The sequence below is a fragment of the Nuphar pumila genome, chromosome 13 (assembly GCF_984573655.1).
Source record: "Nuphar pumila chromosome 13, dmNupPumi1.hap1.1, whole genome shotgun sequence".
NCBI lineage: Eukaryota > Viridiplantae > Streptophyta > Magnoliopsida > Nymphaeales > Nymphaeaceae > Nuphar > Nuphar pumila.
This window is the reverse complement of record NC_143261.1, coordinates 67145467-67171234: the sequence shown is the minus strand read 5'-3', so window position 1 is coordinate 67171234 and position 25768 is coordinate 67145467. Positions and strand designations below refer to the sequence as shown.

Sequence of the window (25768 nt, the reverse complement as noted above, 5' to 3'; positions counted from 1 at the left end):
CATGTCCTCCATCCCTGATCCAAACGGGGCCGAGGCGGGGCCCTGTTTCCCCTTAGTCTATAGTCATCCCTTAAAGGATTGGGGATGGGGATGGGGCGGGGCTAGGCGGGGATTGGGACGGGGACAGGGTGGGGTGGGGAAAAGCTTAAGTCCATCCCCGCACGGGGATAGATTTTAACCTTCATCCCAGCCTCCATCCCCGTTTCATGCCCTTCATCCCCGATCCAAAAGGGGTGAGGCGGGGCGGAGCCCCGTTATCCCTCAGTCCACTGCCATGTTAAAACATATGTAATAATATGTAATAATACATCTATATATATAAATATAGATGTATATTCACCATAATACCCGATAGGGGTATTATGGTCTTTTCACAAGTACCCAATAGGGGTACTTGTTTTATTTCTTTTATTTCACTGTTTTTTATTTTTTGTTTTTTATTTTTTAAATGTAATTTGGATACCGAAAAGGGGCCCCACAATGGAGTCGTTGGGGCCCCCAACGGTCACAATTGTGACCGTTGGGGGGCTCCCAACGACTCTATTGGGAGCCCCTTTGGTCTCCTTTTCTTATAAATAAGGGGAACCCCCCTTGTATGTTGTATTGCTCTAGAGAGCTCCTCTTCAATAATAGTGATATTATTTTTCATGTGTGTAGCCTTTTTATAAGGCCCTTCGTATATCCCTTAGTGGATTTCCTCTCTTATGCTTGTTGCATTTGTCCGTGTGGGACATAATGAATGCTTTAGCATTCTTGGATTCTTCCGCATATTTCATTACATGGTATCAAAGCCATACGATCTTCTAAGGTAAAATCGTGTATCTCTCTACTTCCTTTTTTTCTCACACCTCCATTTTGTAGCAATGGAAGTCAAGATTGATCTATCATTCAAGCTCAATGGGAAAAATTACATGATGTGGGCATCCGCAATGGAGAATAATCTCAAAGGTAAGAAGCTTTGGGGTTATGTAATGGGAACCGTTCCGGAACCCCAACTTAAGCTCACAAAGATGGAAGAAGATCAAGAGAAAGCACTTGAAGGCGATGCTCGTCTCATGGCTATTGAAGATTATCATCACCAAATGGAAGATTGGGAGAGCAACCATGCAAAAATCCTATCATGGTTTATGAATAATGTTGAACTTAAGGTATGTGCAAATATTGCAAAATTCCGCCGGGCAAATGAAGCTTGGTTTTTTATGAAGGGTATGTTTACCCAAAAGGATCTTGCAAGAGCTTATTTTTTGCAAGAAAAAGTGAGAACCACAAAACAAGGTGATATGAGCATACAAGACTATTATAGTGCTCTAAATCCTTTGTGGGATGAATTGGCTCTTTTAGAGCCTAAATGGGTGTCTATGGAGGATGTGGTACTAAGACAAAAACAAATGGAACAAGATAGATTGTTTTAATTTTTATTTGGGCTTCGTCCCGAATTTGAACAAGTTAGATCCTCACTTCTCCATAGATCTACGTTTCCTCCTTTAGAAGAGGCTATTGCCGAGATTACTCAAGAAGAGACTCGGCATAATATGGGTAAAAGCATTGATGAAGTTCTTGCCGTATCTAAACCCGGCAATCATGTCAAAACATACAAACCACCTCATTTTGGTAAGCAAGGGAGTGGTGGAAGAAAAATGATTATATGTCATCATTGTTATGAGCCGGGGCATATTAAACTCGTTTGCCCAAAGCTAAATGGAGCATTCAAGCCAAAGGTGGCTTCCGTTGAAGAATCATCCACCAAAGAAGATGACGGCAAGAACGGGGATCTCAAAGATACTCTTGGACAAATTTCCTTGGCTCTCTAACAAATTCTAAAGGCTACTTCTTCCACCTCCGGTGCCGCCATTGCCTCATCATCACCTCCCGGTACGTACTCTTGGATTTTAGATTCCGGAGCTTCTTTTCACATGACTCCTCATGAAAATGCATTAACCAATGTGCACACCAATTCAAAAATATCTTGTGTCTCTACGGCCGATGGAACTTTTCTCAAAATAAATGGTGTTGGAACTCTTGATTCTAAAAATGTTCAAAATTTCCTTGTTCCAAAAGTTAGAATAGTTCCAAAATTAAATCTTAACCTCTTTTCCGTTTCTCAAATAGCCGACCATGGATGTGAAATATCTTTCTCATCCCAAGGGTGCTTTGTGCAGGATCTCCGGTCTGGGAAGCGGATTAGGCAAGGCCATAGGAAGGGAGACCTTTATTTTATGGATAACTTAATGCTTCCAAATACCTCTTTTTGTACTTATGTCCAAGACAAAAATATTGAAACTTGGCATAAAAGGCTTGGACATCCAAGTTACTCTAAAATGTATCTTTTTCCTTTTAGACACAAGTTTTGTAAAGAAAAAGATATCAATTGCAAAGATTGCATTTTTGGAAAAATGAAGTCTACTCCTTTTCCTATTAGAACCTTTGTGACAACAAGACCTTTTGAATTGGTGCATTCCGATGTTTGGGGACCATCTCCGGTTCTGTCCAAAGGTGGTTATTCGTATTATGTTACTTTTATTGATGATTATACTAGATATGTATGGATTTATTTTCTTAACTTTAAATCGGAAGTTTTTAACTTCTTTAAAGAATTTCATGCAAAAGTTCAAAATCAATTTCAAAGTCAAATATCCATTCTTAGATCCGATTCGGGTGGAGAGTATTTATCAAATGATTTTCAATCATATCTAAAACAACATGGCATTTGTCATCAAAAATCTTGTCCAAGAACTCCTCAACAAAACGGTCTAGCAGAAAGAAAACATAGACATATTTTGGAAACCACTAGATCCTTACTCATTTCTAAAAATATTCCTAAAAGTTTTTGGGCCGAAGCCGTGTTAACCTCCACCTATTTAATCAATAGGATGCCATCTTCAATATTGAACAATATCTCTCCTTATGAAAAACTTTTCAATATGACACCCGACTACAATCATCTTCGTATTTTTTGGTGTAAATGCTTTGTTCTTTTACATAAAAGAGATAAATTGTCACCTAAAGCAATAGAATGTGTATTTTTAGGATATGGTGAAAATCAAAAGGGCTATAGATGCTTTGACCATAAAAACAATAAATTATTTGTCTCCAAAGATGTGACCTTTTTAGAAGATGAAAATGGATTTGAAATATTAGAAAAACCAAATGAAATTGATTATATGTTTATCAATGATCTTTTAGAAGATTCAAATGATGACTCCTTGAGTCATCCGGAAGTTTTAGAAAATACTCATGATTCTCATGATAATGATGTATCACCAACTAATGGTGACAATCTCCAAGTTTACACTCGGCGTGAGGAAGCCCAACCTATTAGTGCTTTAGAAAATTCTTGCGGCTTAATGAACCCCTAGAAGAAACCTCTCTTAGGCGTTCTTCTAGAACTTCAATTCCACCTAATAGGTTTGTCTCATATGAAACTCTCTCACCTAACTATAGAGCTTGTCTAATAGCCTTGCATTCTTACTATGAACCTTCCCATTATAATCAAGCAAAAAATATACCTCATTGGGTTGAAGCTATGAAAGTTAAACTAGATGCTTTAAATAAGGCTAAAACTTGGGAAATAGTTCTTCTTCCTCCAAATAAGAAAGCTATAGGATGTCGATGGGTCTACAAAGTCAAAACTAAAAGTGATGGTTCCCTAGAACGTTATAAAGCTAGATTAGTTGCTAAGGGATACTCACAAGAGTATGGCATCGATTATGAGGAGACTTTTGCTCCCGTGGCTCGCATGACAAGCGTTAGAACTTTAATACCGGTAGCCTCATCTAAGAAATGGCCTATATTCCAATTAGATGTTAAAAATGCCTTTCTTAATGGTCAGTTGAATGAAGAAGTATATATGGACCCTCCGCCGAGAATTAGCGTTAACCAAGGTCAAACTCTTCGGTTATTAAAAGCTTTATATGGTCTTAAACAAGCCCCTAAGGCTTGGTATGATAGATTTAGTGCTATCATGTTAAAATTGGGATTTTGCTCATGTTATACTAACACTGCTCTTTTTGTTAAACGTGCAGGTAATAGTATCATCATCCTTCTGCTTTATGTTAATGATATGATCATCACTGGCAATGATGAAAGTGGTATTCTTAATGTTAAAAATATGTTAAAACATAATTTTTATATCTCTGATCTGGGTTTTCTCAGGTACTTTCTTGGTATAGAAGTAGCATACTCTCCTCGAGGGTATATATTGTCACAGATGAAGCTTCCAAATCTGGGATTTCAGATGACAAAAGGGTGGAGACTCCCGAGGTTATCAATGCTAAACTACGACTGGAGGATGGAGTTCTGCTGGATGATCCTACGCCCTACAGGCAACTCATAGGCTCCCTCACCTATCTGACTATCACCAGGCCGGATATTGCTCATGCTGTGCACTCTGCAAGCCAATTTCAGCATGCTCCTACATCTGTGCATATGAGTGTTGTGCTCCGGATCATTCGATACATAAAAAATACTTTGACTAAAGGGCTATTCCTATCCTCACTCTCTTCTTTAGACTTACTGGCTTATATTGATGCTGACTGGGGAGGAAACCCAAATGATCGAATCTCAACTACTGGCTTTTGTGTTTTTCTAGGAGATTCGCTAATTGCTTGGAGGTGCAAGAAACATCAGAAAGTCTCATTGTCTTCTATTGAAGCAGAATACAGGGCTATGACAACTACTACAATGGAGCTTGTGTGGCTTCGAAGTCTTCTTCAAGATATGTGAGTCGAAATTACCGGTGCTTCGAAGCTTTGTTGCAACAACAAAAGTGCCATCTACATTGCCAACAACCACACCTTTCATGAGAGGACTAAACATATTGAAATGGACTGTCATTATGTACGTGATGAATATCTTCGTGGGACAGTTACACTGCCATATGTCACTTCAGAATATCAACTTGCAGATTTCTTTACCAAAGCCCTGCCTGCTCCTCGCTTCTTGTTCCTTCTTGGCAAACTTTCGGTCATTCCCCCGTAAAGTTTGAGGGGGGGTGTTAAAACATATGTAATAATACATCTATATATATATAAATCTAGATGTATATTCACCATAATACCCGATAGGGGTATTATGGTCTTTTCACAAGTACCCAATAGGGGTACTTGTTTTATTTCTTTTATTTCACTGTTTTTTATTTTTTGTTTTTTATTTTTTAAATGTAATTTTGGATACCGAAAAGGGGCCCCACAATGGAGTCGTTGGGGCCCCCAACAGTCACAATTGTGACCGTTGGGGGGCTCCCAACGACTCTATTGGGAGCCCCTTTGGTCTCCTTTTCTTATAAATAGGGGGAATCCCCCTTGTATGTTGTATTGCTCTAGAGAGCTCCTCTTCAATAATAGTGATATTATTTTTCATGTGTGTAGCCTTTTTATAAGGCCCTTCGTATATCCCTTAGTGGATTTCCTCTCTTATGCTTGTTGCATTTGTCCGTGTGGGACATAGTGAATGCTTTAGCATTCTTGGATTCTTCCGCATATTTCATTACATGCCATCCCTACCCAGTGGGTTGAAGCTATGAACTTAGAACTTAGTGCCCTTGAAAAGGCAAAAACTTGGAAAATAACCTCATTACCCACGCGGAAGAAATCTATTCCCAAGAAAATGTAGATGGGTCTTCAAAATCCAAACTAAAAGTGATGGGTCATTAGAACGCTATAAAGCCCGGTTGGTAGCTAAAGGATATGCCCAAGAATACGACATTGACCATGAAGAAACTTTCGCTTCCATAGCTAGAATGACTAGTGTTAGGACTCTTATTGCGGTTGCTTCAGTTAAAAAATCGTGTATTTATCAATTAGATGTTAAGAATGCATTTCTAAATGGTGAATTAAATGAAGAGGTCTACATGGATCCTCCACCAGGAGTATGTATTGGTAAAGATAAAATTTTCAAACTTAACAAAGCATTATATGGATTGAAACAAGCTTCAAAGGCTTGACATGATAGATTTAGCAATGTAATGACAAATTTAAATTTTCGTTCATGTTACACTGACACTGCTTTATTTGTGAAAAGTGCAGGGTCCTTAGTAGTTATTCTACTGGTTTATGTTGATGATATGATCATCACTGGAAGTGATGAACAATGAATTAATGATATTAAGAAAGTTTAAAAAGAAAATTTTGACATGTCTGATCTTGGTTTCTTAAGATATTTTTTAGGTATTGAAGTAGCCTACTCTCCACGAGGGTATATTCTCTCTTAGATGAAACTTGCTGCTGACATTTGTTCTAAGTCTGGCATTTCAGATTATCAATGCAAAGTTGAGGTTGGAAGATGAAATTCTTCTCGAAGATCCCACTCTGTACCGCCAACTCGTTGGGTTTCTGACATACTTATCCATCACTCAGCCAGACATAGCTCATGCAGTTCACTCAGTCGGTTTCAACATGCATCTACAACCGTGCACATGAGCGCAGTCTTAAGAATCATTAGATATATTGAAAATATTATAACTAAGGGAGTTTTTCTTTCTTCTTCTTCATCACTTGATTTAATTGCTTATACTGATGCTGATTGGGGAGAAAATCCCAATGATAGAGTCTCAATTACTGGTTTCTGTGTATTCTTAGGTGACTGGTTTTTTGGAGATGCAAGAAATAGCACAAAGTATCATTGTCTTCAACAGAAGCGAAATATCGTGCAATGGCTACTACAACCATGGAGCTTGTGTGGCTTAGAAGTCCCCTCATGATATAGGCATAATCATCTTTACACCTTCGAAGATGTGTTGTGACAATAAAAGTGTCATTTACATCCCTAGCAACCACACCTTCCACGAGCGTACTAAACATATTGAGATGGACTGCCACTATGTTCGTGATGAATATCTAAGAGGGACTATAGATTTGCTGTACGTCACATCTGAGTACCATTTGGTGAACTTCTTCACCAAGGCTCTTGCTGCTCCTCGTTTTATGTTCCTTCTCAACAAGCTTTCGGTCATGTCCTCGTAAAGCTAGAGGGAGGGTGTTAAAATATATGTACTCATATATATATATATATATATATATATATATAATACCATCATACCCGACTAAGGGTATTTCTGTAATTCTGCCCAATAGGGGCATTTTAGTCTTTTTTATGCTTTTACTTTTTTTCTTTTTCCCTTTATTTTTCTGTTTTATTTATTTTGCACATGCATTAAATGCATGTTGCATTGGGGATCCCAACCAAGAGTCGTTGGACCCCCAACGGTCACAAATGTGACCAATGCCCATTTCTTCTCCCACTCTCTCTCTCTCTCACTCTCTTGTCTATAAATAAAGGGGTAGACCCCTTTGCATTGTAAGGCTTCTTGAAGCCCATTTCTTGCTTTTATAACATTTTTATGTTTGCAAGCCATTTTTGGCTTTTGTATATGTCTATTGTGGGCTTGATCTTCGCATTCTATGTGTGAATGTCCATTATTGGACATTGTGTTTATTTCCGCGTATTACAATCCCCACAATCCTTTTCCCTATATAAGGTGCTTCATAATCTAAGCCCATGTAACATAGTTTGAATCGTCGAGTTTAATGGGTTTAATTGTGACATTATCATTGTCATCCATTTTACATGGTTTTGAAGTAGAAAATAAAGAGAATAGTAATAAAGAGATAAAGAGTATTAGAGAGAATATACTCTACCACCGATGACAGGTATGAATGCTCTTCCAAGCTTTTGCACAAACACACTTTCACATAAATTTGAAGAAGGGCTTCACTTCTTTTCTAAGCTTGAGTGGCACACTTTCCAATGCACCAAAAAATGGCTTGATCATAACCAAGCTCTGATAGCATGAAAGAAGATGAAGTTCACAATCCAATCTTCAAATGATACCCTCAAGGGATCTCTCACACGAACCACTAAAGTTCGTAAATAGTGCACACTCACAAGAACCACTAAGGTTCATACAAAATACCCAAAAAGGTATGCAAGGCAAAGAGAAAAATATATTTCATTCAAGTGGGAGAACACCCACACAAAAAGATAGTTTACAAGGGGGAATAGCCCCATATTTATAATGCATAAAGGAGAGAGCAAAGAGGGAGTCGTTCCCCCAACGGCTCTAATTAGAGCCGTTGGCAGTCCAACGACTCTCTACTACATGTTGCTTTTTTACTTTGGTCAAAAAGTAACATGTCCAAAACTGTCTAAAATAAAATCATAAACCTAATTCTAACTAGCTTCTAACTAAAATACTGACTAAACTAAAAGTACATTATTTGTCATTACATATTGATATTACATTTTTAACACCCTTGACTCTCCATCCTCTATCTCACCTTCCCTTTCTTCAAAGGGAACCAAGAAGGACAATTCAATTTCATTTTCTGTCTTTTCTCCATACTGACTAAAATATAACACATTCTCTTCAAAAATGTCTAGATGCCCACATTTTCTTCCCAACCGGATCATAGCACTTGTATCCTTTTGACCCTTAGTGAAACTAAAAAAGCAACATTTTACAGTTTTAGGAGATAACTTGCCTCTATATCTATCAGCTAGCAAAACAAAACAAAACATACACAACCAAATACCTTCAACATATCATATTTTAAAACTTTTTTATATAGTTTCTGAAAAGCAGATATGTCTTTTAAGTACTACAAAAAGCATACAATTTATCTGATAAATGCTCAGTTGAATTACATCTGTCCAAAATACTTTGGATACTTCTACACCAAACAGAAGAGCTCTTGTTGTCTCCAAGATATGCCTGTTTTTCTTCTCAGCTACACCATTCTGCTTAGGGGTGTAGGGATAGGACTTGTGGTGAACCACATCTCTCTCTTGCAGGAATCTTTCAAATACATAGCTAATGTATTCACCACCATAGTCAGTACGTAGAGTTTTAATCTTAGGTGCAAATTGATTCTCAACCATAGGATATAAACTCTTAAAATTTTCAAAAAAATCACATTTATTTTTCATAAAATATATCCATATAAACCTTATACAATCATCCATGAAAGTGACAAAATAGGATGATCATTCTTTTGACACAACAGAAAGATCTCATGCATCTAAATGTACTAAATCAAAAGGACATTTTGATTCCCTATCACTAGACTTGAATAGGAGAGCATGACTCTTGGCCAATTTACAACTTACACAACCTTTAATATGATTTGACACAACTAGCTTGGATTTTCCAAAACTTTCCTAGGACACTAAACTTTGCAACCTAGAGCTGGAAATATGCCCAAATCTTTTGGTGCCACAAAATAGACTCATCCAAAACTAAAGCTCCACGTCCAATTTTAACTTTTTTCTGCTTCCTCGTATCAATCCAGTCTAGGTAGTATAAATCTCTTTTTCTATGGCCAATCCCAATATTTTTTCCTGACAATTGATTCTGCATAAAACAACCAATAGAAGAAAAAATATTATAATTAAGTTTGGTAATTTGACCCACAAAAATAAGATTCATAGTAAGGGATAGAACATGATAAACTTGAGACATATTGATTTTACTACTAGGATAAAGATCACAAGTAATTGAATCTACTTTGAAAACAGACTTAAAAGAACCATTTGCAGTGCGAAAGATGCCACTACAGGGACGACAATCCTAAGTTCAAACTTATGAGTTGTTATATGGCAAGAAGCCCCAGAGTCTATCAGCCAATCAGAAGAAGGACCTGAGATACCTGAGAAAACAGTACTAGAGGAGGAGGCAGGAGTGGCAGAGGAAGAAGAGCCAACAACTGACTGAGCAAGAAGCCGCAGTTGCTAGATCTGATGCTGAATCTTCTGCTGAATGTGTTCCAATCACTGAAGTTGTCCACTACCGATCGCTTCACCACCAACCGATGAAGAACCAATTGACTGCTCATTTTTTAGCATTACACTCTCACCCTCAGTGGAAGTTGCATATGCACCATCTCTCTTTTTCTTGAGAATGAGACATTAATTTATCATATGACTAAAGCCCTTACAATAGTGACACTGAACAAAGCTAAGGTCACCTCAACCACCAAATTCCATCTCTCCTCGTCCTTTAGACCTACCTTCACCTCTGCCACCCATCTGCCTAGACACAACCATGACATTATTCTTAGAAGAGAGTAATCCAAGAAACTTTATCTTAGTCTCTTTTGCAATTATCTGAGCAATAACTTGAGTTACAGAAGGTAAGTGAGAATGATGCAAAATGACACTCCTTGTTCCATCAAATTCTGGTCTAAGAGCCATGAAAAACTCAATAACTCTATCAGTCTCTTTGTGCTATTCAAGAAGTCCTAAACAAGTCTGACATGATGTGCACCCCAGATTCTCTACATATCAGAATAAAATTCTTCAATTGACTTGCTTTGGTGTATACTTCTCTACTCTTGAGTGAGTTGATAATGTCTTGCCCAATTCTGCTACCTATAGACTTGCCTGAGATCCACCCAGGCTTCTTTTGCCTCATGAAACTTAAAAATATTCATGGTAATTCTCCAGACCTGAGAATCCATGCATTGACTTTCGCATTGTTCATGACCCATTCCTCTATAAACTTATCAAAACCCTCATCAGAGGCCTTGGGTTTTACTTTTGAACCATCCAAGTAGCCTCCCAAACTTTTCCCCACAACTACTACTTCCATAAATCATCCCAATATGCATAATTAGTTCCATTCAACTTCACTGAAATAATTTGAATTCCCTCTTTTTCCATAGTTCACACAACTCCCAACTGCACAATACTATGTAGCTGCATTGAAGGACAACACCAAACCAAGATCCAAGATAGAGAATACAACAATACACCAACACAAATTCCAATGTGTAAATAGTTATATCCACCAAGAACCTTGCAGACTGCCCCTATCAAGAAGGAATAACACCAAAAACAATTCAAAACCACTCTCGTAGCACCCAAGCATGACTAGGTTTGCACGCCGTGGTTTACAAATGCTACTCTGCTGCAAAATATGTCCAATTACAGCAACCAAGGTAGGCTATAACGCTGTTAATTTCACCACTAAAGCATTAAAAATACTTCAACCAACACAGAAACCCAACCAAACCGCATAATATTCCTTTCAACCACCACAAAAACAAGTGTGCTGTGATAAAAAATCCAGTCACAGCAGCCAAAACACTTGAAAACAACAGAAAACACTGCTACCAGCCGCCAAAACACATGATAACAGCAAAAACACAGTTACTGCCCCCCAATAGGCACACCAAAAGCATGACACCAACTCCTCCAAATCACCACCTCAAACCCCAAAATCACTTCTAAAACCCTCCTACCACAAAAACGACCTGATTACACACTTTTGGAGAGATTAAAAGCTATCAATTAGGTCAAAATCTGTAAAATCCCCAAATCTGGACCCTATTTGGTGTGATTTTTAGAAAGTATTGAAAACATCCCAGAAATCTCAAATCTTCACCAAATGACCTGATTTTTTATTGTAACAATCCCTAAAAACAAGATCGACCTGAACCTTACCTCAAAAGGAGATGAATCTGCCTTCGTATGACTGAGGTCGATGATGTCAGCACCAACAGTAGAAGGCCAGAAATCCAATTTTCTTCTTCTAATCTTCACCCTCATGATCCTCTACGGCTCTGATACCATGTCAAATACACAAAGGAAGTATATATATATATATATATATAGAGAGAGAGAGAGAGAGAGAGAGAGAGAGAGAGAGAGGGGTTAGGGTTCGAGGAGACTCAAGAGAGGAGAGAATCAAAATAATCCATATCACACTATCGTAAGTGTGAAAAGATATAGGAGGGTAGAACCCCTTAGAGTACATCAAAAAGGAAAATTAAAGAAAGACTAATATATCCCCTTCTTTGTAGGGTATATACATAATAGTCTAATAAAACTACTTTACAGATGCTTATACTACACTATATTACATAGACTTTCAATATAATGATCATGTTGATTTGTGCATATTAATATATGTTGGCTCACTGTCATAATCCTAGTTCCTTTTTACTATGTAAAAGTTCTATTGCTTTATCAATTATGTCTCACTGCTCTTTGTATTCTTTTGACATAGGTGATATGTGTGGTGGCACTGGAAAATGGAAAGCACTCAATAGAAAGCGTGCAAAAGATGTTTACGAGTTCACAGAATGCCCTAACTGCTATGGTAATTTCTGTGCTAATCACTCAGCATATTGTATCAACTACTGTGGTATTGTGCAAGTGCTTATTGCAACAAGCACCATTAGTGTATACCTGGAGAAAATGAAAAGAATCTTCATATGCCCTTGTCACTTGGCTAGTTTATTACTCTCTATAGTGGGTTCATTTTTCGAATATGCTTTTAAAATCAAACTAACTAATCCTCTTCAGTTTATCATTTTATAAAATTGTGGGAAATATGCATCCCATTTTGCTGCAGCAAGATTAGCTGCTTCTACAATCAATATAAACCACTAGATTGAAATACTGAGCCAACTAATCATCAGCAAAACCACAATGTCGGTATAATGTATGCTGTTAGCAAGAGGATTGAATGCATAGATCAAGGTATGAGAACTTGACACAAAGACACTACCGCCAGAACTTGTTCAAAGATTTTCATGCCGTTCTCCCAGTATCTCGATGAGGTCAAAATTTTACTGAAACAAGTCCATGACCTCAGATGTTTGAAGCAAAATGGTATTAGTCAAGATAAGAACAAGTTAAATATTATGTTTAGCTTCATCCAATACTGAATTTGTGGCCACTTTTTGCTGTCAAACATGTATGTCATCCTCCAAATGTGGATAGCATGTAATGTGCATATTTATAATGAATAATAATAATAATCTACAGACAAAATAAGATGTTATTATGTTATGAACTTGAATTTAATATCTGTATTTTATAAATTCGAATAGGCATGGAAAGACACAAGTTCTTAGTTACTTTGTTCATTTCCCTGCTTCATTGAAGAATAATGAATTTCTATCGAGTATGATATGTACCTGCATGCTTGAGATGGTTGAAATGAATGTGTCCATGATATAGGGATATAGCCATGGAAGTGTTATATGGCTCACACATTCCCCTCAATCACGAAAAAAATTCTCAGGGGCAGCCTCCTCTTTAATGGCACATATTGCTTGGGTTTCCGCACCACTTCATGATGTAATATTTTGTTAGTGAAGAGCACGAGGGATGTGAACACTATCGAATTCAGTCTGAAAGCTTTTGCTTGATGCTTTTAAGATTTTTTCATGAAAACCTTTATGCTAGTTGGTTGGTTGGTTTCTTTTAAGATGAAACTGTTAAATCATAATTCATATATATCTATATATATATATATATAAATTTTGTAATACCAACTAGGGGTAAAATAGTCTTTTCACAGTTTCATGCATATTCATTTAGAATATGCTTTATTCTTTTTTTGTATTTTCTTTTTTCTTTCCTTTTCTTTTTATCATTTGAGGGGCCCACCATATAGACATTGGGCCCCTCCAACAGTCATAAATATGATCGTTGGAGGGGCTCCAACGTCCATATGGGAGCCCCTCCTTGGGTCCTCTCTTGTGTATAAATAAGGGGTCTTCTCCCTTGTAATCTTTAAGCTTTGTATTGCGCTCTCTCTCATTAATAAAGATTTTTTTTCATGCCTTTGTGCATTTATTCTCCTTTGTGAGTGTTTTCTTGTGCCTTTGTGCACTTAGTCTCTTTGTGATTCTTGTGGGTTAATCAAGTCATTCTTGAACTTGATTTTATTGAAGATATTTTCACATGGTATCAGAGTTTGGTCTCTAGAAGAAAGAATGTGTGCCGTAGTCATAGTGGTTGTTACACCGGGAAGCGTGCCAGCTCCTCTTTCTTTGTTTGGAGTGCCTTGTCTCTCTAAAGCTTTTTCATGGTGGAAAATGACTCACATTTCTCTCTTGGGTTCAAGCTCAATGACTCCAACTATCATGTTTGGGCCAGAAATATGGAAGCATATATCAAGGAAAAAGGGCTTTGGGGCTATATCAAAGGTACAATTTCGGAACCCAAGCAAAAAATTACCATAGTTAAAAAAGGTGAAATAAAGGTTCTTGAAGGAGACGAAAGGGCGAAAGCCTTTGAAGAATACAATAAGAAATATGAAGAATGGGAAATGAATAATTATAAAATTCTTTCTTGGATTTTCTCTAAGGTTGAAACGAGGATTAATGCCAATATTTTGAAATTTAAGAAGGCATCTTAAGTTTGAGAATATCTTGAGAGGATGTATACCTCGAGAGATTTGTCCCACAAATATTATTTTCAAAAAAGGGCATTAACTCTTAAACAAGGAGAAATGACTATTAGACAATATTTTGTCGAATTATCATCCATTTGGGATGAACTTGCTATTTTTGAACCAAAATAGAGTGGAGAAGCTATTGAACTACGACACAAACAATTAGAGAAATATCATTTCTTTAATTTTTTGAATGGGCTTAGACCCGAATTTGAGCAAACAAGATCCTCTCTTTTATCTTCCTTCACTGCTCCACCACTAGAAGATGTTCTTACTAAGCTAAGTGGAGAAGAAACTCGATTGTGAATGAACAAATCCAATCAAAGTGTTCTTGCTATGCCTTCAACTAAGGATGAAAATGAAGGAACTTATGTCGTTTCTAGATCAAAAAATAATTTGAAAACTTACAAACCTCCTCATTTCAACAAGTTTCAAAATCAAAATCAAGGAGTAAGAGAAGAGGGTGGCCAAAATGAAAAATACCAAGGAAGAGAATATGAAAAAATTATTTGTCATTTTTGCAAAGAACCGAGACACATTAAACCGGTTTGTCCAAAGTGGAAGAAGAAGGTGGCCATGTCTACAATATTTCAATCACATAAGGAGGGTCCATCCACTTTCAAACATTGGAGCTTTATCATTAAGCCAAGTTATGGAGGCTCTTCAACCTTTCTTTAAAGGATCTATTTTCGGTACCGCCATGTCAACTTTTTCTCTTCTCGGTAAGACTTCTTGGCTTTTAGATTCGATACCTCTTTCTATATGACTCCAAATATTTTTGCTCTTTCTGAATAACCAAAAAATATATCACCTTCTTTTGTTTCAACCGCGGATGGTGCTTTTCTTGAAATCAAAGGAATTGAAAATTTTGAAAAACAAGGTTTTTTTAATCTCAAAATTAGATTTATACTAAAACTAAATTTAAATTTGCTTTCGGTCTCTCAATTCTCGGACTATGGATGTGATGTCGAGTTCTCATCAAATAAATGTTGGATACAAGATCGCCGGTCCGGAAAGTTGATTGGAGAAGGCTCTAGGAAAGAAGATCTATACTACATGAAATTTCTTCAAGTTCCAAAACACTCTTTTTGTAATGTTGCCCAACATTAAGATATAAATGTTTGGCATAAAAGACTTGGGCATCCTAATATCGCCAAGCTTTCTTATTTACATTTTGTTAAAGACCTTTATAAAAGTGATTTCACTTGTAATGATTGTATTTTTAGAAAAATGAAAAGCTTGCCTTTGAACAAAAATTTATGTTCACAACAAAACCATTTGAACTTGTTCATTCCTATGTATGGGGACCGACACCCGTTATATCTAAAGGAAGATTCTCATATTATGTCATTTTTGTAGATGATTACTCTAGATATTGTTGAATATATTTTCTTAAGCATAAACATGAGGTATTTGCATCATTCAAGACTTATCATATAATGATTAAAAATCAATTTAATGATAATTTAAAGATTCTTAAAACAGACTCCGAAGGTGAATATCTTTCAAATGAATTTAAAACTATCTTGATATTAATGAAATTATTCATCAAAAATCTTGTCCCCAAACACCTTAACAAAATGGTTTAGTCGAAAAAAAACATAAACACATAATTGAAACCACTAGAACTATGCTTGTTTCTCAAAAAAATTCTAAAAGATTTTGGGCCAAGGCGGCTCTTGCATCCGTTTATCTTATCGTCTTCCTTCAAAGACTTTAAATAAGATCTCACCTTTTAAAATTATATACCAAAAAGAACCCAACTGCAATAGGTTAAGAGTTTTTGGATGCAAATATTTTGTCCTTACTGACAAAAATGATAAACTTTCACCAAAAGCAATATCTTGTGCATTTCTTGTATATTTTGAAACAAAAAAAAGTTTTAGATGCTATGATATTGAAAATGATAAATTATATGTTTTTAGAAATGTAACCTTTTTAGAAAATGTTAGTGGTTTTGAAGAGTATGAACCTCATGGAGATAATATGGATTATTCCTTTTTGTTTGAATTGTTATCTATAAATGATGGTGTTTCTAGTTATGATGATCCTAATGATAATGAAAATATACAAGAGAGTAACAACTCTCATTATCAATCTCTTAAACAACCTACCGAAGTGGGAACATATATTGAACCTATTACCTATATTCATAGAGATAGAAACACTTTTAGAAGTGCGATTGAGAAATATAGTGAATCTAGTAAACCTACCTCCACAAATAATCTAAATCCTCGTAGGACCGAAAGAGCTAGAAGAATTCCCTCTAGATTTATATCCTATGAATCCTTTTCACCTAAACATAGAGCATGCCCTAGTGCCATTCATTCATATGTGGAACCTAAAAACTTTAAAAAAGCCAAGAAAATTGTAGAATAGAGGGATGCAATGGAAAATGAACTTAGAGTTCTTAGAAAGGTTAAAACTTGAAAATTTCAAGATTTACTTAGTGGTAAGAAGACAATAGGATATAGGTGGATTTTTAAGATCAAGACTAAGAATGATGGGTCTCTTGAAAGGTATAAAGCTCGTCTCGTTGCCAAAGGGTATAGTCAAGAATAGAGTTGCCACTTGAGGAAGCGGGAGTGGGAAGCGAGGTACTTCTAAAATTTTAGGAAGCGGGAAGCGCAGGACTACTTAGAAGCGAACTAGGAAGCGACTTACAAAGCGAACCAGAAGTGACTTAGGAAGCGAACCAGAAGCGACCTAGGAAGCGGAGAAGGAGGCGACCAAGGATTCGAGTGGGAAGCGAAAGGGAAGCGAATAAGAATAAAAAGGAAAGCGAAAATGTATTTATATATTTTTATTTTATCAAAAAATAAGATTCATGTCATCATTGACAAAATAAAACATGTATCTAAGACAATAAATAATATAAGTTGCAATTATCTAACAAATGCATCATATTGCAACTTTCAAGCATTTAAAAAATAATATATCAAAAGAAGATCATAATTCACATTCTTGTTGCAGCCATTTAACAAATGCATGCAAGCACTAAATAATGCATTACGAAAACTAATAAGTTTGATTAAAAAATGTATATTTTTTAACGAAAGAATCAAATGACTTGATTATTGTAAATCTTGTGATCTCTGCAACATAAAAAATGAGAAATCAATAAACTCAAAGATTACATAGAGATATGGTTAAAATTTTAAGCTATAAAGTCCTATACTGAAAACTATAAGCTATAAAGTTTGAAACTGTAAAGTGTAAACTTAAAATTAACATAATTCACTACTTTATTTCATCATGCAAGCTTCAAAATAAAAAGTACATATCAAACCAACAAAATATTACAAGACCATGAAAAAAAAAGTAACATAAAAGTTTCTAAGTTGGACTACTCCAACTACATCATCAAAAGATTAATTAAAAATTCAAGAGTTCATTTCATTATCAACAATCAATAATCTGTCATCTTTCTCTTCCCCTTCAGGTCAACAATAGATCGAGAACTTTCTGCATCATCACGTCCTCCTTGTCCTCCACGACCATGCCTTTTGCTTCTTTCTTCATTTTCTATAATGAATATGTTAAAAAATTAAAATGTTCAAAAACCTTAATTTAAAATATAAAAAATGCATATATAGAAGAAAGTAAAAATAAAAAACACACGATCAACATACCTTGCCTAGGTCTCCTGCTAAAGAAACAATCAATCTGGCCTTGAGGAACTGATGGTCGCTCTTGTATATCTGCACTAGTTTTGTTGGATTGATTTGTATCATCTTCAACTTCATTTGTACGTATGATTATTGGAGGCAATGAAGCTCTTGGTTGTGCATCTTTGGGTTTGGATTTGTAAATAATACTTGATTGTTGTGCACTATCATCCAAATCTCTCCAACACATGTCTTCTAATCTTAATGTATTTTCTTCTACAATAGAAAGTTCCGGATTGATATCCCATTTTTGACTAGGTCCTTCTTTGTAGCGATTGTTGCACCTTTTTATAACAAGAATATAAAATATAAATGCTAATAAATAATCAATGATAGAAAAAGAGAAAAAGAAAATACCAAAGCAAAAGTACAACACTTTAATTATACTTGTCAATCAATTGAAGATTGGAATGAATATACACCAAGGAATCGACACGATATTCATTGAGCATATTTTTTTTAACATTGTGAATATAACTATAGGTGCCCCACACTCTTTCTGCAGAAGACGTGCTAATAGGTTGAGATAAAACCTTAATGGTTAATGCTCTCAACCCAAGTGTATCACCACCATAAAATCGCCACTAATTAAGGACTATCATTGTAGGATTTAATGCATCTATTCTTGCTGCATTTTGGCTAAATCTTAAACTTCTTGATGCAAAAGCCACAAGTTGTGACCTATAAAGCGTAGAGAGCTCTTTATTTCTAGCAGATATGACTTCAAGTGCGAGCATTGCACCATCTAAGATATCATTATCCTTTTCTGCAGAAAAAAAAATTGTTTAACAACTATAAAAAGAAAATGCAAATGAAATAATAAAATAATTAAAACATTAAACTTTATTAAATAGATAGAATAAAATTTTTACCAGGAGAAACTCGTTTGACCCCTCCTGATGTTGGGATCATGAGATACTCTAACTCATAATATTTTGGAGTAAGCATGTGGGCTAGACTATGGAGAGGCACATTTATTCTATCCCATCTATTTGAGACAATCTTATGAATCTTTTCATACAAATCTGGTTGTCCTTTTAGATTGTCTTTGATTTTCCCCAACATGTTGTTCATGCCTTCATACACTTCACCAATTATAGGGCCTTTCTGATCACAAAATTTAATAATCTTATATATGAGTTTTATAATCAATAATGCTAAACGAACATAATTCAAATATTCTTCATCAAGAACAGTTGTTTCTGTTGTAACAACTTTTTTTTTCATAGTCTCATCAATGCATGATTGTTTTCACTTGCTCCATCTATCTGAAATGACCGTGAGCCTCAAGCTCTCCCTCACATCAAGCAAGCGCTTCAAAGTAGTATAATGTGAAGCAAACCTTGTTTTTGCAATCTTTATTAGCTCTAATTTTTCATTGCTTCTAAAGATTGCTAGTGCTTTTGAATGATTTATGATATACTTTACAATTTCTTTACTCTGCAAATATGTTTCTCCCAACCAATGAAACTCATGTGCCAAATTCTTGAAGATCAAATTAAGTGTGTGCACAACATAAGGTGACCAAAAAATATACTTATACGTTTGTTTTAATTCTTCACCTGCTAACTTGCAATTTGCTGCATTGTCTGTAATCACTTGCACTACATTAGAATGCCCCACAAGTTTAAATCTCGTCTTAAAAAACTCGGCAATATTTGTAGCTGACTATTGCACAATAGAAAAATCACTTGCATATAAGAACATCGAGCCAAAACAATTTGATGCAAGTATATTTATCAAGTGTTTGTTCTTGATATTTGTCCAACCGTCTGGAAACTCCAAACTCCTCAAACTTTTCTCGAAATTCATTTAACTCCCTGTAAACACACTCATTCTCACTGTCAAACAACGTTGTTCGTGCTTTTTCATATGATGGGGGTTTATATCCAAGCACTTTATTAACTGCAGATATTATCTCTTCCCAATACGGTGATCGAAGCACATTGAAAGGTATGCAATTTGCACACAAAAATCTAATAATTTTATGATCTACATCATTTCTTTCTACCTTTTTAAAGGTATCACGAATATCAACTGTGTTTCGGCTTTCACTAGAAGATGTAATCATACTAATAGGCTTCGGTTTATCAATTCTTGATCTCCTCAACTCAAATGCACTTGATGAAACCTCCACTCGTTGAACTTGCCTCTTAATTTTTTTTGCCAATTTTGCATTTTTTGCAACTACATGACAAAAGGCAATCCCAACACTTTGTCCCTTTGGAGCTCCCATGAGATGTGCAAAAACTCGAGTATATGACCCATGATAAATATTTTTGCAGTGCCTGCACATAAAACCCTGAGTTCCACCTTGCTTTCCTTGCCCACTCTTCTTTTGTTTCAATACATGGCGCCATAACACTGTTGTTTTATGCATGCCAGGTGATTCATCATCTTGGTCATTTCTAAAATAGTAGTCATTCAAGTCATATTCTTCTTCATCTTCCTCATCAAAACAATTTTCTTTTCTGTCCTCAAACTGATATAGACAATCATATGACCCCTTGCCCTTTCTTGCATTGTCATTCCCAACACCACTAGACGATTCATGCTCCAAATTGCAAAAACAATCATCATCGTCATCATAATTATCGTGATCGTAGTTTGTGATGGTCATTAACGAAGCAAAGAACAAACAAATATACTTGCATCATAAAAGTATAGGAATCAACCTAAAACACTTTAAATAAGCATCATGCAAGGAGGTGAAAGATCTATTATCTATGATTCTATAATATACTATGATGAAGCAGACAAAATAAAAAAAAAGAAAGGAAGTTCTTTCAAAAGTTTGCATTTATGAAAAATGTTCAAGAAAGACAACATAATGAAGAAAGACAAAATTCATATTGGCCATCTGTTTCTAGCAATAATGATATTTATTTAAAATTTTAAATAACTAGCTGCAACATACTATTTGCCCCCACTCTTCTGATAAAGTAACACACTGCACCCAAAACAAAACGTGTCTGCATGCACACCATGTGGTAAGCGGGGTCCTGTGTCAAGCTGAAGGCAAATCCCTCTGTGACATGGGGTGTGTGACATGGGGTGGCTGTTGTTATGGTAGCCTAACCCCAGCTTGCCTTTCAAAAAAAAAACTAAACATAACAGTGATTGCCTCTCTCAAATCACTAAACTGAAAAATAATTGCTCATCAAAAAACAAAACAATTCCAAAATTGCTGGTATTATTAAACATAATAGTAATTGTGTTCATATCATATGCAGCGTCATCTTTAATAGTAATTGATGGGCATGCAGCAACCTGCCTAACAACCATCCATCTCAAGAAATGGTGAGATGGATGGTCAGCAGTTGTGGAGCACTGCTGCATAAAAATGAACTCATGGTAATTTTCTCTTGGAAACACTAAAATTAAAAAAAAAATAAAAAGTCACTAGTATCACTAAACATAATAATGTGATTTTCTCTTGAAAATCTCCAAACACACCAGTGATTTTTTAAAGTTATTGGTACCTTCAGCGACTCGCCAAATTAAATGGCATCAAAGATGTCTGCGGTTAGGGCTGGTAAACAAGCTGAACAAGACGAGCTTGAAGTGTTCAAGCTTGGCTCATTCTTGTGGTGAGCCAAGCTGTGTTTGAGCTCATAATCAATCTGAATTAAACAAGCCGAGTTTGAGCAGGCTTTTTTACAGAAAAAATGCATTGTTTTAGAGCTGAAAAAAATACATGTAAAATATATTTCTTGCTGCCTCATGAGCTTATACAACTCGAGTAGAGCCGAGTACTCATTGTTCATATTCAACTTGCTAAGCCTATTTTACGAGTTTGAACGAGCTCTTTCCGAGCAGAACATGAGCTGAGCCCTATCTATGAGCGCAAGAGACACGTTCTGTTTTGGGAGCCCGAGTAACTTGGTAAGTTACCTTGCTATCTATCGAATATGCACCCAACACACACAGGCTACACAACACATACACAATGCATGCAGAGTGAGCACACTTATGCACAAGATTCTGCATCTCGTGGGCGAGATGGAGAGAAGAGAGGAGAGAAGAGATGGAGGGAAAAGGGATACGCGTACCTGAATATCCTCATCGCTGGTCGGTGGAGGTTGCCGGACGTTGGAAAAGGTCGCCGAAAGTTCTGAAGGTCGTCGGTCGGTGGCCAAAATCCTGAGAGAGAGAGGGAGGAAGAGAGACTTGGAAGAGGTGTGAAAAACCCTAAAGCCCTCTTTTGAGTTTTGTTTTCACTAGTTTTTTAAAATTCCCATTTTGCTCTTAATAAAAAAACTTTCTTTAAAAAAAAATGGCAAAATAGTAAAATAGGTTACGCGTACCCCATTAAAGGGTACGCGTACCCCTTTAAAGTGGTACGCGTATCCCTTTAAAGTGGTACGCGTACCCCTTTAAAGGGGTATGCGCTGTTAAAATATGATGTATATTTATATATATATCTATATATATATATAGATTATGACACATATACATATATATGATATATATATATATATATATATATATATATGTCTACGTGTCTATCTATATATATATTTATTTTGTAAAACCCCACAGGGGTATTTTTGTCATTTCACCTGTACACGCATATCATTGATATGCTTTTTCTTTTCTTTCTTTTTTCTTTATTCTTTTTCCTTTTTTTATTTTTTACTTTTTTCTTTTTAACATTTGAGAGGGGTCCACATAGAGTCGTTGGACCCCTCCAACGGTCATAAATATGACCGTTGGAGGGGCTCCAACGACTCTATGGGAGCCCCTCCTTGGGTCCCTTGCTGTGTATAAATAAGGGGCACAGCCCCATGTATTTTCCAAGCTTCTAGTGAAGCATTCTATGAAGTGAAGAATATTTTTGACCTCTTTTTGTGCTTGACCACTTTTGTGGTTTATTTTGCCCCTTTGTGGCCTCTTGTGTATGTGCGTGCTTCCGTGCTTTCGCTTGAAGACTTTGCCCCTTTTCATTTGGCACTTCATTACATGGTATCAGAGCATTGGTTAAGAAGGCTTCATCGGATTCTACCTTGACAAGTAATACCTCTCCTCTCTCTTGTCTTATTAATTTGTTTTTCTAAATGGCCAACAAAGATGCAAAAATCGATCTATCATTCAAATTGGATGGGACCAATTACCGCATGTGGGCCGCCGCTATGGAGAATAATCTCAAAGGTAAAAAGCTTTGGGGTTATTATGTGGAACCATTCCGGAACCACAATTGAAGTTAACTAAATTTGAAGGAAATGAGGAAAAAGCTTTGAATGAAGAAGAAAAGGAAAAAGCTATTCTTGATTATTCTTCTAAAATGGAAGATTGGGAAAGTGAACATGCTAAAATTTTAGCATGGTTCATGAATCGAGTTGAAGATTTGTGCAAACCTTGCAAAATTCAAAAAGGCTAATGAAACATGGTTTTTTATGAAAGGCATGTACACCCAAAGAGACCTTGCTAGGCATTTTTTTCTACAAGAAAAGGTTAGAGCTACCAAGCAAGGTGATATGAGCATTAGGGACTACTATAGTGCCCTATCCTCTTTGTGGGATGAACTTGTCCTTCTCGAACCACAATGGGAAGGAAGTGCTATTGCTATGAGACAAGAGCAAATGAAAAAAGAGAGGTTTTTTCAATTTATTCATGGGCTTCGTCCCAAATTTGAACAACTTAGAGGATCTCTACTTCATAGGGCCTCTACCCCTCTAAGTGATATTTTGGCCGATTTATGTCAAGAAGAAACCCGTTTGGCCTTGAAAAGAGATGTTGATGAAGTGCATGCCCTGTCTAGACCCGGCAACAATGTAAGAACATATAAACCACCACATTTTTGGAAGAATAATGGTGGTGGAGGAAGAAAAATTATTTGTCATAATTGTAATGAACCGGGCCATATTCGTCCCGATTGCCCTAGATTCAAGAAGAAGGTGGCTTCCGTGGGGGAAACTCCTCCAATCATCAATGAAGATTCAAAGAAGGATGGTGACATAAAGGAGTCCATTGCTCATCTAACCGAAACTCTTCAACAATTTATAAAGATGAGCGCCTCTACATCATCCTCCTCACCTTCCACTTCCGGTGCCGCCATCTCCTCTTTTCCAGGTATGACCTCTTGGATTCTTGACTCGGGTGTCTCTTTCCATATGACTCCAAATGCATCACTTTTATCAAAACCAAGTCTCAATAAATTTAAATCATATGTATCCACCGCCAATGGAACATCTTTAAATGTTGAAGGTATTGGAAACCTTGAGAAAACTTATGACCAAAACAAAGAATTTTTTGTTCCCAAAATCCGAATTATTCCAAAACTTAATTTGAATCTTTTTCCCGTCTCTCAAATTACCGATTTTGAATGTAATGTCTCGTTTTCACCAACCCATTGCTATGTGCAGGATCTCCGATCCGGGAAGCGGATTGGGCAAGGCCATAGAAGAGGGGACCTTTACTATATGGATTTTTTGTCTTTGCCATCCAAATCATTTTGTAATCACGTTCAATCCAAAGATATTGAGATTTGGCATAAGAGACTTGGACACCCTAGTATTTCCAAGTTGTACCTTTTTCCGTTTTTGTAAAAATTTTGTAATACAAATACATTTACATGCAATGATTGTATTCTTGGGAAAATTCACTCTCTTTCATATTCTCATAGCAATTTTGTGTCAAAAAGGCCTTTTGAACTTGTGCATTCCGATGTATGGGGACCGGCACCCGTTATGTCAAAGGGGGGCTTCTCTTACTATGTTTCTTTTATTGATGATTTTACTAGATACACATGGGTTTACATTATCAAGAATAAATCCGATGTCTTCATTAATTTTAAAGAGTTTCACGCTCTTGTTCAAAATCAATTCCAACACAATATAGCCATTTTTAGGTCCGACTCAGGAGGAGAGTACATGTTTAAAGATTTTCAAAATTATTTTGAAACAAATAGAATTTTGCACCAACGATCTTGTCCTAAAACTCCGCAACAAAATGGTCTTGCGGAAAGGAAACATAGACATTTAATCGAAACCACAAGAACTCTTCTTGTGTCTAAAAATGTTCCTAAAAACTTTTGGGCCGAAGCTCTTCTTACCGCAATATATCTTGTGAATCGTATGCCCTCCTCTTCTTTAAAAAATGTTTCGCCCTTTGAAAAACTTTTTAAAATTACTCCTGATTTTAATAGACTAAGAATCTTTGGATGCAAATGTTTTGTACTTAGTCTAGGACAAGATAAGCTGTCACCTAAAGCTATTGAATGTGTGTTCATTGGCTATGGTGAGAATAAAAAAGGCTATAGATGCTATGATATTCGAAACAATAAATTATATGTGTCGAGAAATGTAAACTTTATTGAAGATCAAAATGGTTTCGATATCCACACATCTAAGGAAGACATCGATTATTCTTTTCTATTCGACTTAGCTCCTAGGATTGAGTCTCCTGAGGCAATCACTTGTGATACTAGTTGTGATGGAATTTTACATTATAATATACCACAACATGAGAATCCTTCCCAAAATGAAACCCTTAATGATATAAATGTATATACCCGGCGGATAGGAAATGAACATCAACCTGCCATTGACAGATACTCTCAAGACTTCTCTTTAGAAGAATCTATTGATAACAATCCACCTAGGAGATCTTCTCGTACTAGTAGGCCACCACAAAAATTTGTGTCTTATGAATCTTTTTCGCCGAATTATAGGGCCTGTCTCATGTTAATACATTCGTATCATGAACCTACCTCATTCAAGGAAGCTAAAGATCACCCACATTGGATTGAAGCTATGAAAATCGAATTAGAGGCTCTTAACAAGGCCCAAACCTGGAACATTATTTCTCAACCTTTAGGAAAAAAAGCAATTGGGTGTAGATGGGTATATAAGGTCAAAACCAAATGTGATGGGTCTCTTGAAAGATACATAGCTCGTTTGGTTGCAAAAGGCTACGC

At 36.2% G+C, this 25768-nt stretch overlaps 1 protein-coding gene across 2 annotated transcripts in view; it reads left to right on the top strand.

The window, feature by feature from the left end:
* The window catches only part of EDA3 (DnaJ/Hsp40 cysteine-rich domain superfamily protein), a 64619-nt gene that overhangs the window by 18144 nt on the left and 20707 nt on the right, over positions 1–25768 (top strand). For both annotated transcript variants that reach the window (XR_016427117.1, XM_089984529.1), the window contains exon 4: positions 12002–12094. Coding sequence is in view for 1 of the 2 variants with exons in the window: in XM_089984529.1 (XP_089840655.1) it covers positions 12002–12094 (93 nt within the window). In the remaining variant the exon portion in view is untranslated. The remainder of the gene's footprint in view (positions 1–12001; positions 12095–25768) is intronic.